At 62.1% G+C, this 13,486-nt stretch overlaps 1 protein-coding gene across 3 annotated transcripts in view; it reads right to left on the reverse strand.

Moving 5' to 3' along the window:
* Nucleotides 1–314: 314 nt before the first annotated feature.
* Nucleotides 315–13,486, reverse strand: part of CBFA2T3 (CBFA2/RUNX1 partner transcriptional co-repressor 3) — an 89,457-nt gene continuing 76,285 nt past the window's right edge. For all 3 annotated transcript variants that reach the window (XM_070500384.1, XM_070500383.1, XM_070500385.1), the window contains 7 exons: nucleotides 10,128–10,309; nucleotides 9,161–9,384; nucleotides 5,545–5,630; nucleotides 4,820–5,018; nucleotides 4,304–4,372; nucleotides 2,578–2,768; nucleotides 315–1,129 (listed from right to left, as the gene is read on the reverse strand). In XM_070500384.1, the coding sequence (XP_070356485.1) occupies nucleotides 830–1,129; nucleotides 2,578–2,768; nucleotides 4,304–4,372; nucleotides 4,820–5,018; nucleotides 5,545–5,630; nucleotides 9,161–9,384; nucleotides 10,128–10,309 (1,251 nt within the window). In that variant the 3' untranslated portion in view covers nucleotides 315–829. The remainder of the gene's footprint in view (nucleotides 1,130–2,577; nucleotides 2,769–4,303; nucleotides 4,373–4,819; nucleotides 5,019–5,544; nucleotides 5,631–9,160; nucleotides 9,385–10,127; nucleotides 10,310–13,486) is intronic.

Consider the following 13,486-nt stretch of genomic DNA (forward strand, 5'->3'; position numbering starts at 1 on the left):
TGAAGTGAGAGAAAGACCGACGTCGGAATAAACCCAAGAGTGGAGTCGAACAGTGAAAAATTACTTTGGCAGTGACAAAACATTTTGGATTTTAACTTTGTGTGTTTGCTTTTTGGATTTCCTTTGCAGCAGAGGTGTGTCCGGCGTCCTTGGCTGGCTAGCTGGCAAGGTAGTTTACAGGAATGCTTCCTGTACTTTTCTTAAAAAAACTTTTTGGATTTCTACTTAAAGCCAAAGAGTTTGACGTTAAAGGAAAAACAAAAAATCTGAAACCAAAAAATGCTTCTTGAGTCGGAAATTGAAATCCTTCTTACCGTCTTCACCGTGGCGCACACACCCCTGGGTGGTTCCGGTGAGACAGCGGCTCAGATCTCCGGCTATAAAATACATTTTCTTTTTCCCTTTTTCATCAGGAAGGGGGGAAAAAACCCCCACAGTTTTCTTTATCCATTTCTGAGTAGCTCTTCTGCTACAAAACCCCCCAAAATTCTTCACTGAAAATATAAGCCACCGAATGATTAGATTTTTTCCTTAAAGAGAAAGTGTGTGAAAGTCGTCAAGACAGAAGAGAGAGAGAGGCAGGTCAGCCCCGCGGGGTAAAGCCCGCAGGGGGCTTCTGAGGATGCTCAGGAGGCCGCCCCGCGAGAGCGCCAGGTAGCTGAGGAAGTCGCGTTGAATGCAGTTTTGTTGGTTCTGTGTTTTCTTTTGGAGAGAAGCAGTAGCAGCAGTGACTCCAATGGTCGGGGTCCCGGGGCCGGGCGCAGCGTCCAGAGGGCTGGGGCCGGGTGGGCGCGGCGTCCGTGGGCTGGGCATCGGGGTCCTGGAGGGGTCAGCGGGGCGCAGGGTCCAGTGGGCCAGGCGGGCCGGGGGAGCCAGGGCGAGAGGGCCCTGCAGAGCCGGCCTCGCTGGGGCTGGTGGCGCCCGTGGGCAGGCAGGAGCCCAGGCTGGCGGTGGCATCGGGCGGTCCGGGCACGGGGTCGGCCACCACGGCTGCGGGGCCCTGCAGGCTCTGGCCGCACACGTGGTGGTGCTTCTCCCAGTCCTTGTGCTGACAGAAGGAGCCGCAGTAGCGCGCCGCGTTGCAGCCACTGCACGTCTCGCTTGCCTTGCGGCCACAGTTCCAGCAGCTCTGGATGTGAGAGGGGCATGGTCAGGGATGGGGCAGGGCCGGGCCCCCCCAAATACCCAAGGTTCCAGCCCGGCCAGAGGATAGGGAAGCACACAGTCCAAATGAACCCGCTTGGACCCAGCCACAGGCCATCAAGCGGGAAGAGAGAACCCCAAGGCACTACGGCTTGCGGGGGACCCTCCACGGTCACAGGCACTAGGCTGGGCCAGTTCAGGGGGATGGGCTCCCACTACTGTGTGGCCCACCCCAGACAGGTCCACGCTGTGCACAGGGTCCTCAGGGGGAAGGGAGCCACTGCCTTCCTGGGTCACGTCCTTCCCTGCTGTTGGGCCTCTGCTGCATTTCCATGGAAGGAGCTATAACCTCAGTGGCCCATGCGAGCAGAAGGTGGGCAGCCGGGGCTGTGTGACAGGGGAGCCACACCCACCCAGGAGAAAGGCCCGAGCGCCTACTTATCCCCCAACGCCTCTGGGCCCCCAGCCCCTCCGGCTCTCCCCCTACTCGCTCTGCCCGGCCACACTGGCCTCCTCGTGGTCCTCACTCTGCCACTCTGCCAGGCATGCCCCTGCCTGGCCTCTGTCCCTGCCATGCCCCCCACGGGGATGGAGCTGCTACCCCGCTTCCTGCATGGCCGCTCACTTCTTCCAGGACCAATTCCTGAGACGGTCCTGCTGAGCCTTCCCTGCCACCCCGCCTGCCTTCCTAAGCCTGGAACACCAACACCATGGCTTCCCTTCCCCTCCGCTAACTCTCCCCTCACGGGATGCCCCGCCCTGAGAGCCGTCTGGTCAGCTCTAGAGGGTGTCTGTCGAGAGAGCCGGTGCAGAGACCCATGAATTGGTGGGGAACCAGCTCCCCCGCTCACTCCCTCAGGGCCAGCCCAGGCACTGGCTATCCAGGGGGCTTTGGAGAATACTCCTTCCCAAAAGACAGTGCTAGGACCGCCCACCCCGGGAAGGGTCTCTCCCTCTCCCTGACTTCTCTGCTGTCTGAGTCCTTGTCCAACAAGGAGGAAGCGGGTCACCGAGGGTCCCCCTGTACCTGCCCTGCTGGGCCCAGCCCAGCCTCCTAGCATGATGGTAACTCTCTTTCTGGGTGTGCAGTGCGCCAGGAGCTGAAACCACCTGGGGTCTTCACACCCCTCCACGTGCCTTCTGCTTTCACAGCTTAGAGAGAACGTGGGCTTTGGCATCTGCCAGCCGGTTCGCATAACGGCCCCGCCACTTCCTAAGTGTGACCCGGGGGCAGCGCCTACACTCTGGAGCCCTCAGCTTCTACTGTGTACAGTGGGGATGCCCACGGGACCTGCCTCACCAGGCAATGTGGGGTCAGGAGGCCCTAAGAGTTCCAGGGCTTCCCTGGGCACTCTGCTGGGAGGTGGCAGAGAGGGCGTTCTGGCCCTGGACCCGGAGGCGGGGATGGGGTGTGGGGCGGGCAGGCCGCCCTACCTCGCTGGAGTCCTCCTGCTGGTTGACGACAGTCAAGGCGTCCTCTGAGGCCTGCCGCCGGGCCTCAGCCAGGGCCCGCTCCATCTTGGCGCGCTCTGTGCTGATGAGCTCATGGGCCTTCCGCTCTGCGTCCGACACAGCTTTCTGCAGCTCGGACATCGCCTGCCTCTTCACCTCGTTCACCGCCTCCTCTGCAAAGGACGCCATGGCCGTCGTCACTCAGGCCGGCCCAGATGGGTCTCCCGGGCCTCACCACCCACAACCCTGGGCACGGGGCTTGTGCACACATGATCATGTGCATCCCGGGCACGTGTGTGCAAGCATGCTCGTGGGGGAATCTCCAAAGCTTGTCCTCTACCATGGTGTTCTCACACTTGCACAGGCAGTGGCACCCCTGGAGGGTGAGGGCGAGGACTGGGCTGGGCCTGCCCCCAGATTCTGACTCAGCAGGCCCGAAGGCCCGAGAATCTGCATTCCTAACAAGTTCCAGGTGCTGCTGCTGGTCCTGCTGCCCACCTGGAGAATCACAGCTGTACTGTTTCTCCCCACGGACAGTCTGCCTTCCCCTGCAGCCCACCCGGAAGCAATCCTGAGACTACCCCGGCCAGGCTCTGTCTTCTTATCGCCCCCAAAGCCCTGTCTCGTCTCCCCTGCTCTCGCCACCTCTGGCTGCCTCCCTCTGCGGATGAAGTGTGCCGTTCCCAGTGTCTGCTGTGCTGAGCTGAGCTGTCCAGCTGAGCCAGGAGTGTCTGCTCAGACTGCACTGTGCCCTCTGGACATTGGGAACAACAGGGCCCCCAGCCCCTGCTGACCCCACCAGGGGCTTTTAGGTTTGCCTTGGTTTACCTGGCAGCTCTGTTATTGTAGCGTGGCGTGAGGGAGGCTGGGGTGAGATTAAGCAGGGTTCCTGTTTAAGGGGCGGAGACGGCCCACAGGCCTCCCATCTGAGCATCTACTCGCTGGGTGTGTGCTGAGCTGCTGGCAGTGCTGGCTGCTGCCGTGTGCCCCCATGTCACTGCCCAAGCTCCAGTGGATGTCAGCAAGGGTCCCATAAAGCCCCACCACGGGTCAGACGGAGACAAAGGAGAATGAAGACTCCCATCCTCCTGCTTCGCTCCAGGCAGCTGCCACCTGTCCGTGGCCCCTTGGCCTCCAGCTCTGGGCTGGAACCCTTCGCTCTCTCTGCTTTCAAGATCTTGACATTTTCCTTCCTCTTCCTGGCATGGTGAGTCCACCCGCAAATCAAAATGCATCTGCAACCCTGCTCCCTCTCTCACGGCCACCACCTTGTCTCAGCCCGCCGGGGCCTCTCCACCCACGGGCCCCTACTGCTGCCGGCCCCTCCCCACGGTCTGTTCCCACAATGCAGTGAGTGTGCTCCCAGCATCCCCTGGCACCATGCTCGACGCTACGCTCAGGTCATGGGACCCCAGCTCTAAGGGCCTCTCTCGCCTGTGTGGATATCTGTGCACACGCATGTGTACACGGGGCCTGAGGACCCGCTTTGTCCTGCTGAGCGACATGCCTGTTCGCTGGCAGCTGTTGGCTGGTGATCATCCTGCCCTCCCGTGAGCCCCGCATGGCAGGGTCTGTATAGCCCTGTGAGCTGTGCTGTGAGCTTGGGGCCTGGCTGAACCCCCAGGCAGACGGAAGCTCCTCACAGACAGACAGGGCCACAGGGCTCTGGAGCCCCAGCCCCCCCTCCCCGGGGGTTGTCCCCACTCACCAGCCTTCCTCCAGATCTCCTCGGGCATGTAGCCGGACAGGGTCCTCGGCAGGAACTCCCGGGGCATGTCTGAAACACGGGGGCCAGCGTCATGCACAGGCAGGGCCACACCCAGCTGGGCCACGGGGGTAGCTCTGTGTTCTCGGTGGGGGGACCAGAGGTACCCATCAGGGGAAACCCTGTACTAGTTGCTGGGTGGGGGCAGGGCAATGTCAGGGAGGGGCTGCTCCAGATGTGCTGGACCTTGGATTGGCTGGGAGCTGGCCCGTCCTGGGCTCCTCCAGGTTTCCACTGTCTCATCCAGAAGGATGAGCAGAGCAACTGTGATCTGGGCTTGCAGGGGGCTGCTGGCATCTTTGTGCACAGCCAAAAGGGCACCTCTTTTCCCAGGGAAACCCTTCGGGTTGTGTTCTGTTGCAGTGCCAGCCCCAGGGCCTTGCTCTCTCGGGCACGGGCCTTGGTCCTTGGTGCCCCTGCAGCGCCCACCTCAGCCCCCATGCTGCCCCTGGTGCACACCTAGCTGAGACCCCTCTGCACCCGCAGAGCTGTTGAGGGGCCGGGCGGTGGTGGGTGTGGGCCCCTTCTTGGTGTCCTCGGTGTCGCTGTAGCGCCGGATCCAGTGGTTGAGCTCCTCGCGGTCGGCCTCCTGGCACCGGCGCAGCACGGTGAGCGACCGCCGCGTCTTCTCCGCCATGTCCATGATGCAGTTCAGGAGCTGCGGGCGGGCGGCCGTGAGCACACGGGGCCGGCTGTGGCCGCTTGGCACGGAGGGGGATGGCCAGGGGATCTATTCCCACACTCCCAGGCCTCGGCCAGCCCGCCGTCCACAAGGGCTGGCTATGGGGTGCTCAGGGCAGGGCGTGAAAACCCACTTCCGCTGCCTGGAAGGACACTCGAGCAGCTGGGACGGGGGCTTGAGACAGCCCCTAGGTCTCCACCTGGATCTGGAGCCCCGGGGGCACCTGACCCACAGGGGAGCCTGCTCAATGCAGGGGCCTGGGCTCTCCTTCCACCCGCGAAGAGTGGGGTGCCCCGCTCTGGGGATGCACCCTCTGCCTGGGCTCCCTGCCCAAAAAGGGAGCAGGGCAAGGGAGGACCCCAAGAACAGAGTTGATGGGGCCCTGCTCCCACGCCAAGCCCCTTCCTGCGGGAGACGCCCCAAGGGGCAGAGAAGGGCCAGTTCCGAGTGTCACCAGAAGTGGATGGGCGGGCTGAGGTGGCCCCCAGGCCTGGACACTCACGTTGTTGAGGTGCTTCCATTCCTCGGCCCACTCGCGCTCAGTGAGCCTGTGGTCGATCACCTCCTCCTGCCGGGACCCGAGCACCGCTGCAGGAGGGGAGTGGATGCTCAGGACCTGCTGGGGCTCCCAGCCCCGCCCTGTGCTCCCAGGACCCCGGGTTATCCCAGGCCCTGTCCATGGGCTGTGCCCACCTGGGGAAGATGAGAGGGTGACCCTCTGCCCACTGCCCTGGGGGCATCTGGAACAGGCCTGGCCTCTACCCGATCCTTGGGAGTAGAGCCCCACCCAGTGCTCCCCACCCTTCCCCACCTCCCTGCCTCCCAATCCAGCCATGCTCACTCTTTCTGACCCCTGCTACCAACCAAAGCTGCCCCAGACCTCACTTTGAGGGCCTCACCACTGCTCAAAAGCCCTCAGGGGCTCCTTGTGGCTGCCCACCTCCAGCCCATGCTTTACTACCTCCTCTCAGCCAGCTGGACTCCTATGCATCCTTCAAAGCCCAGGTCATAAGCCCCTTCCTCCTCAGCGGCCCTGGGCCCTTAAATTCCTTGAGCCCCACGTATCTCTGATTGTTTAGTAATTCCAGGCACTTCCTTGTTTATTCTTGGTCCCCTCAACAGGCTGTGTCAGTCCCCAGGGCAGGGCTGGCATGCCCCATTCACCTCTGCATCCCCTGGGCTGAGCTCCAGCTAGGCGAGAGGAGGCATTCCGGCGCTGGGCCTCAGTGGGCCAGTCCAATACGGTCTCCTGGCCACACTGCCGGCTCCACAGGGAGATGGTAGGTCAGGCAAAGCCAGAAGTCTCCACACTCATTCCCCACAGGCCCTGGGCCCCTCATCTCGCCTCTGTGCCTCAGTTTCCCTGCCCTGCCTACCTCCCTGGGGTGGAAGAAGACCTTCAGGAGGTGCATTGGAGTGGGGAGCCCACCGAGCAGGCTGTGCCAGATGCCTGCCTCTTTCCCCTGCTGCGTCAGCCTCCGAGGGGTCCCAGTGTCACCCCCTTTTACAGAGGAGGAAAGCGAGACTGGTGAAGGGGACGTTGGCCTGAGCTGGCGTGCACTCTCAGCCACTGGCTGCTCCGGCTCCAGGAAGTGAAACAATGTGGGGTCCCCACCTCAGTGATCAGAAACAAAACAGCTGTGAGCTGAGAAATGGGCATGGGGCGACGGCATCTGACGGCCCTCGCAATGGCCCGGCCTCTGATTTCTGGAATATCGAATGCACTCTCCCCCACTGCTTTGGGTGCCCCAAGCCCGTGCTGGGTGACCCTGCGCTATTGATGCTCCTGGGCTGAGATCTCTCTATTTAGGCCTTTTTCAGCTCCTAAGGATCTCCTAGCCCCCCCAAACCCAAAATGCCTCCCCAAATTGCAGAAGAGTAGGAGGTGGCGGCCACGGTCTGCTGTCCACTGCCCCACCGTCGGAGGAGCTGGGGCCTGAGCCAACGCCCCAACCAAAATAGTGGCTGAGGTCTGCCCAACAGCTGGCGTTTATTTTTGCATTAGCAGGAGCGGGCGGGAATCAGCACCTGCCTGACCCGGCTGCAGGGAGCCAGACACTATCACCTGCTGCCTGGCCCAGGCCCTGGAAGCTTCCGCAGGGTGGGGGCGAGAGACGGCCTTGTACGGGGCGAGGCCTCTGCTGACCCTGCCTCTGGGCCCCCATCCGTGCCCTGGGCCTCTGTCTCAGGGGCGGCTGTCCCCAGCTGTGCTCCCCAGCACACTGGGGGCTTGGGGTGGGTGGTCCTATTCATCTCTTTGTCCCCAGCACAGAGGAAGGTCGCAGGGTCAGACACATGTGGCTGGAAGACTGTGGGCATGTCAACTATGTCTCTGGGCCTCAGTCTCTCCATTTGTGCTGCAGGCCTGCAGACATGTTGCAGGGTGTCAGAACCTTTCAGGGCTCGTCACCTCCAAGAAATGAGTATCCTCCAGCCCAGGCTGTCACCGCTGTTACCACAACAGTGGGGCTCACAGCGCCCACTCGGAGCTGCCCTGTGTTAACTCCCTCCGTCCTCACACCCCCTGAGGGGTGCACTCCTGTTAGATCCAGCTGACGGAGGAGGAGACTGAGGCACAGAGGTCACGTGACCCGCCCAAGGGCGCACGGTGGGGACCTGGCAGGGCTTACAGGACTGGGGGGTCCTGCTCCACAGCCAGGCTCTCAGCCACAAGACCTTGTGGGAGCGCCTTGGGGGCAGGGGCTGCAGCTCCTGTGACGTGGGGACCGCCACATGCCGGGCCTTGCCCACCCTCCCCGTGAACAGTGTCTTCCTGGCTGGCCCAGCCACCCCACCTGAGATATGTGATTTATAAGGAATGTCTATTTGTCATTGAGATGATTAAAATGTATTTCTCATATACATCTGATCTTCATCCACAGCGTCTTTCTCACAGCTCCCAAACCCTTGGAATTTGCTAAGTGTTGAAAGTGAAACTTATCTTTTGTTATGTTTTTTGGATCCCACCCAAGGGTGGGGGCTGGTTACCAACAGAGTCTGAGCCGACCAGTGATCATCCCGGGAACTTCCAGCCCCACCCCCTGACCTCCGTGAGGGCGGAGGGTCTAGACGTCAGATCCATCACCAACCACTAGGGATGTGTAATGACGCCTCCGTAAAAACCCTAAGGGCTGGTTTGGAGGGCTTCCGGGTTGGTGGACCTGTGGAGACGGGGAGGGTGGTGCCTGGAGAGCACGGAAGCTCCCCACCCCTTCCCCGCACCTCGCCCTCACATCCCTTCCATCTGCTGTTCTTGAGTCGTGTCCTTTTAAAGTAAACCAGTGATGTGGTGAGTAAATTGGTTCTCTGAGTTCTGTGAGCCACTCGAACAAATTAATAGAACCCGAGGAGGGGCTCATGGGAAACTCCGATCCAGAGCCCGTCTGCCAGAAGCCCAGGTGACAACCTGTGCTTGCAGCAACTGGCATCTGCAGGGGAGGCAGACTTGTAGACAGAACCCTTAACCTGGGGGATCTGACACTGTCTCCAGGTAGACCGAGTCAGAACTGAGTCGAATTGTAGGGCACCCTGCTGGTGTCCGAGAATTGCTTAGTGTTGTGTGGGAAGCACCCCCCGGTCCCCCGTGAAACTGGGTCCAGGAACCTGGCTTAACACCCTCCCTGCGCCCCCTGCAGAGCCTGGCAGCCTCTCTTTTCCTGTCTCTATCAGGAGATGAATGCCCGCTGCAGGGGCCACCGGCAGCCCAAAGCTGTGTGCCCAGCAGGCAGCCAGTGCCCCTCAAGCTGAGTGGCTCTAGGTCCCCCAGGCCCACACCTGCCCCTGGCCAGCTGGGCCCCAGGACAGGCATAGCCACAGCCCGCCCCTGGGGAGAGAGGGGCCTTCCTGGCCCTGAAGGTGGGGATGTCTGGCTGCCCCCAGACAGATGTTGGGAAAGACAGCTCTGCTTCAGGCAGCCAGCCAGAGTGGGTCCCCTCTGGGCCCTGGGCTGGCTCCCCGCTCAAATCCGTTTGCTACACCCATCTCCTCAGTGTCCCTCCTGGACAGACACATGCACATGGCAGCTCTCGGATGCTCCCTGCACACACATGCAGGCACACGTGTGCTCCAACTAACAGGCACACACGCGCCCACCTCCCGCCCCCCAGCACATTGCTCACCGAGCTGCCGATGGCGCTCCCGCAGCTCCCGGGGGTCAGGGTGGCGGTAAGAGTCACGGAAGTGGTGGGCCATGGCCATGTCCTCGAGGCGGTAGTGCGGTGGTGGCGTGGGGTGGGGCAGCCCGTTGCTGGGGCTGTAGCGCTGGGCAGGGCTCAGGGTGCACGGCCGTTTGCCGAGGTGGTCGGGGTGCAGCGGGTCCCGGTCTGACCCGTTCTCTTTGGTCCTGGCCAAAGAGCAGGCAGGGTGCCATTGGTCATGAGACCAGGAGCATGGACAGAGGTCCAGCAGGAGGGGTGAGAGAGAGAGAGAGAGGGTGTGGGAAGAGAGAAAGAGAAAGAGCGAGAGGGAGACAGAGCGAGAGAGATGGGCAACAGGAGACATTAGACTACCCTTCCATCCTTCTCTGGGGCTCCTGCCAGCCTCGACCCTGCCCCTGGTGTGTGGGCTCCTGGGGTCCAGTGGTCAAGAAGGCTGAGCCTCTGTTGAGAGACCAGGAGAAGGAGACACCCTCTCGCAGCAGAAGGACAAGCACCCAACTCTGTGACCCAGCAGTGAGGGCCAGCCCAGGTGCCTGGGGACCCTGGACTCCTGGACACTCTGGCCCCCACCTAGCACAAAGGGAACAGCCATGGAATTTCCTGCAGACAGACTCCCTCCTGCCTCTTCCCTTGCCCACCCAAGGGGGCATCTGAGTCCTCAGGAGGCCTCCCCACAGCCTGACAGGGCAGCCTCTCAGTGCTTCAGCCTGTGCAGTGGCCTTGCAGGTAAGGCTGAACTTTACCAGCCCACTAGCTGTGGGCCACAGAATGCAACATAGTATCGACTTGCATTCTCTCAGCTCTGGAACGAGGGCACCTGCTGAGCTGTGGTATTGGAGGCAGCTCTCAAGAGTTGAGACCCAGAGTCAGGCAGGGAGGGAGCCCTCCACGCTCTCCCTCCCCCACCACAGAAAGCCCCCCAAGGTACCTGTCAGGGGTCCTCCTCTTGCCGTTCTCGTTGACCTCCAGCAGGAGCTCCGAGGAGTCGATGGGGGAAGAGGCGTTGGCATCCAGCAGGAGCTGCTCGTGCTGGGCCAGGTACTGGGCAGGGGTCTGCTTGGCCAGGCGGGCGCAGTGCAGCAGTTCCCGCTGCAGCAACGGCAGGTTTGCCTGGGGGGGCCGGGAAAGGGGGTTTGGACCTGCTGCTGACGGAGCCCAGATCCCAGACTCCTAGGCTAGGGCTTTTCCACTTCACTGAGCTCCTTCCCTCCCATGCGGGTCTGGAGATGGTGTGGGGGGATCATGAGGATTCCTTGCCTGTGCCCGTGGAAGCAGGCACGAGTCCCCATTGTGTGGAGGAGGAAACCGAGGCTCAGATGGGGGGCAGGGGGAGGCAGCCCTGCCCACAGGTAACTTTACACAGAGGAGCTGGAGCAGGACCCAGAGGTATGCCCTCGGGCCTGCCCCCCCACTTCCTGCGGGTCCCCAGCCTGGCCCTGAATGAAGCTTGGAGATGGGACACCATGCATTAGCACGCCCACAGTGCTCTGAGCAGTCACACCTACCATGGTCCTCACAGCCACTGGGGACAGACCTATGACCTGGTTCCATATTTATGGGTAAGGACAGGAGGGCACAGGGGTGGAATGACATTGGGGGGGGGGCACAAGATTAGACCACAGACCCTGCCTGTAACACCCACGCGGGAGCGCTGTGCCCTCCTGCCTCTGCCTGGCTCTGCGGCCTCCCCGCCCGCACTGCTAGGCTGCAGTCGGTCCTCAGCGCCTTCTGCAGATATTCCCAGAGCCGCCTCCGGGGGGCAGGCTGGATGGGGGCCCAGCGGCAGGCCGCTTGGGAAAGCCAGAGTTCTAAGTATTTGTAAATAAATACAATTCCCCAACTTTCTCATGGTGATTCAAGCTGCCACGGCAGCCTTCTCCTGCCTCTGCCTCCCCAGCCCCCATTAGTGCATCCACCCGGACCCGATCAAGCAGCCCAGGCATTTTTGTCAAGCAGCGCCGGCTGCCAGGCCTGTTTTTCTATTTGGATAGCTGAACGGGGGCCAGCCCGCCATCTGTCGAGCACGTTGGGAGCGTGAGCTGGGAAAGGAGGTCCCGGGAGGTCTGAAGACGCCAAACTTCCTCTGTCTCCCTCGCCGGCCCCTCCTCTCCCGCGCAGCCTCCCCTTGGCACCGGCTGGTCGCTGTCAGGGTGGTGGAAACATCTGGATTCCTGGCCGGCTGGGGCCAGCTGGGAGCCGGGGCCGAGGGTGGAGGCCGGGTGGGAGGGGCAGCATCTCCTGGCTTCTGGAAAGCCCTGCCACTCAGCCGTGCACAGGGTTAGGTCCAGGGGTGTGCAGGGGACCCGGGGCCCTTGGCTGAGGGGAGCAGGACCCCAGCGCAGAAGAAATGGGTGGAGCGTGTGGAAAACCTCGTGCTGTGCATCCCCCGGGGCAGCGGTCCTTGTTCTGTCCCCAGGGCCCAGGCGCCTGGGAGGCCTCGCCACTGACAGGCTGGATGGACTGTGCTGGTTGCAAAAGCCCTCTGGACCCCAACTTCGCATGTGAACGAAGTTTCTGATGATGCAAAAAGCATGGAACTTCCCTCTTCACAGATGGGAAGTCGGGCCAGAGGGAAATCAGCGTTTGCAAAAACAGCCGCAATCCCGTGCTGGTTGAGCCGATGTCTCCCATCTACCGAGGGTTTGTCATGTTCCCGCTGCTTCGCCAGGCACCTGGCTGAATGCCCACACAGCTTGCATGACTGTGGGCCCTGCGGTCAGCCCACCCTGGCTTTGCTGTGTGACCTTGGGCAAGTCGCTTGACTTCCCTGACTTCTGCCTCACCTGCAACTGGAGCTGTGAGGAGCTCTGACCCTTCCCGGTCCTGGGTGTGAAGGGCTCCTGTGAGCTCTGTAGGAATTAACTCAGCCACTCCCCGCCCGTGAGGTGCGCTGTCACGTCCCCAGTGATTAGAGAGAAGAGTGAGGCCTGGAAGTTCTCAGAAGCCCGAAGTTGGAGCTGAGGTTTGAGCCAGGCAGGGGCCCGAGCCGCAGCGTCAGCCACAGTTCCTGCCTCTTGAACGGGATGAGGCTGCGAGGGCTGCCGTGAGGCTGCGCCGCCATTGCCCACGCAGTGGGCCTGCTGCACGGAGTCCTCAGGAAGGTGCAACCTCTGCTGCCAGCCCAAGTCACAGGCGGGGAAACCAAGGTCACCCAGCAGGTGGGCAGGGGCAGTCCCGCTGGCGCCCCTGCAGTGAGCTGCCACCATGAGTGGGGGGGCTGCTCCCCAGGCAGGCCCCTGGGGCCAGGACTCCGGCCGGCCGGTGCCTTGTCAACAAGCCCTGGAAACAGAACTGACCACACCCAAGGAGGTCTGCTCAGGGTGAAGAGTGGACTCCGTGTCCTTGACCGTCCCTCAGCCCAGGGCCATGGGTGTGGTCACTGGCATGAGGCGGGGGCCCTCAGCCCAGCTGGCCCCGATGACCATGAGAGCAATTCAGGCCTGAAAGCCCCAATAGCCTGTGAGAGCTGCTGTGGGCAGAGGGGAAACTGAGGCAGAGGGGCCTCGGCGGCACCGTGCTGCCACTTTGGGCGGAGGATGCTGGGGTGTGACGGCGCAGTGGTCAGAGGATGCAGGCCTGGCTGGGGCAGAGCGGGGACGCGCAATGTCTTCCCTGCCCTGGCTCCTCGGATAAACAAGGGCAGCTGACGCGGGCGGGACATCTGCTGTAAATATTTGATCTGACAGAGGAAGCAGGCGCACTGTGTCCCCAAAGATGGGGAGCGGTGGAGCCACAGCGAGTTGAAAGGAGGAGAGAAGAGAAGGGAGGGCTCGTAATGAATTGCAATGACTGCCAGATGGGCCCAAACCCTCGCTCTGTCCCAGCCAGCAGCTTCTCTTTGTCGCCAGCTCAGGAGTGTGAGCACAGCAGGGCGTGGGTGGGAGGGGAGGAAGGAGGGGGGAGCCAGCGGATGTCGGGGAGCGACGCGGGGTCCCCCTTGTGAGGGATCACGGGAGACATAGTGCTGGCCTGGGGGATGCCCTGCAAAGGCCAGTGGGTTTGGAGTCTGATGGATCCAGGTTCCAGCCTCAGCTCCATGTCTGCACCGGTGGGGACCTCCGGGGGGCCTCAGTTTCCCCGCTGTTCACTGGGAACAGTGGTACGGCCTGGGTTGCCCCCTCAAGGGGCAGTGGGGGGCTCAGCAGGGGCAGTGGTGAAAGAGCTCTGCAAAGCAAGCCTGCTCCGGGGAGCGCCTTAATCCCCAGATGATGACACCCAACGCTATTCAAGCAGGAGCCAAATTCTTTGCGTGCAATCTTCATGCAACCTTCCCCTCTGCACGGCTGC

This window comes from Equus asinus, chromosome 28 (assembly GCF_041296235.1).
Source record: "Equus asinus isolate D_3611 breed Donkey chromosome 28, EquAss-T2T_v2, whole genome shotgun sequence".
NCBI classification, from domain to species: domain Eukaryota; kingdom Metazoa; phylum Chordata; class Mammalia; order Perissodactyla; family Equidae; genus Equus; species Equus asinus.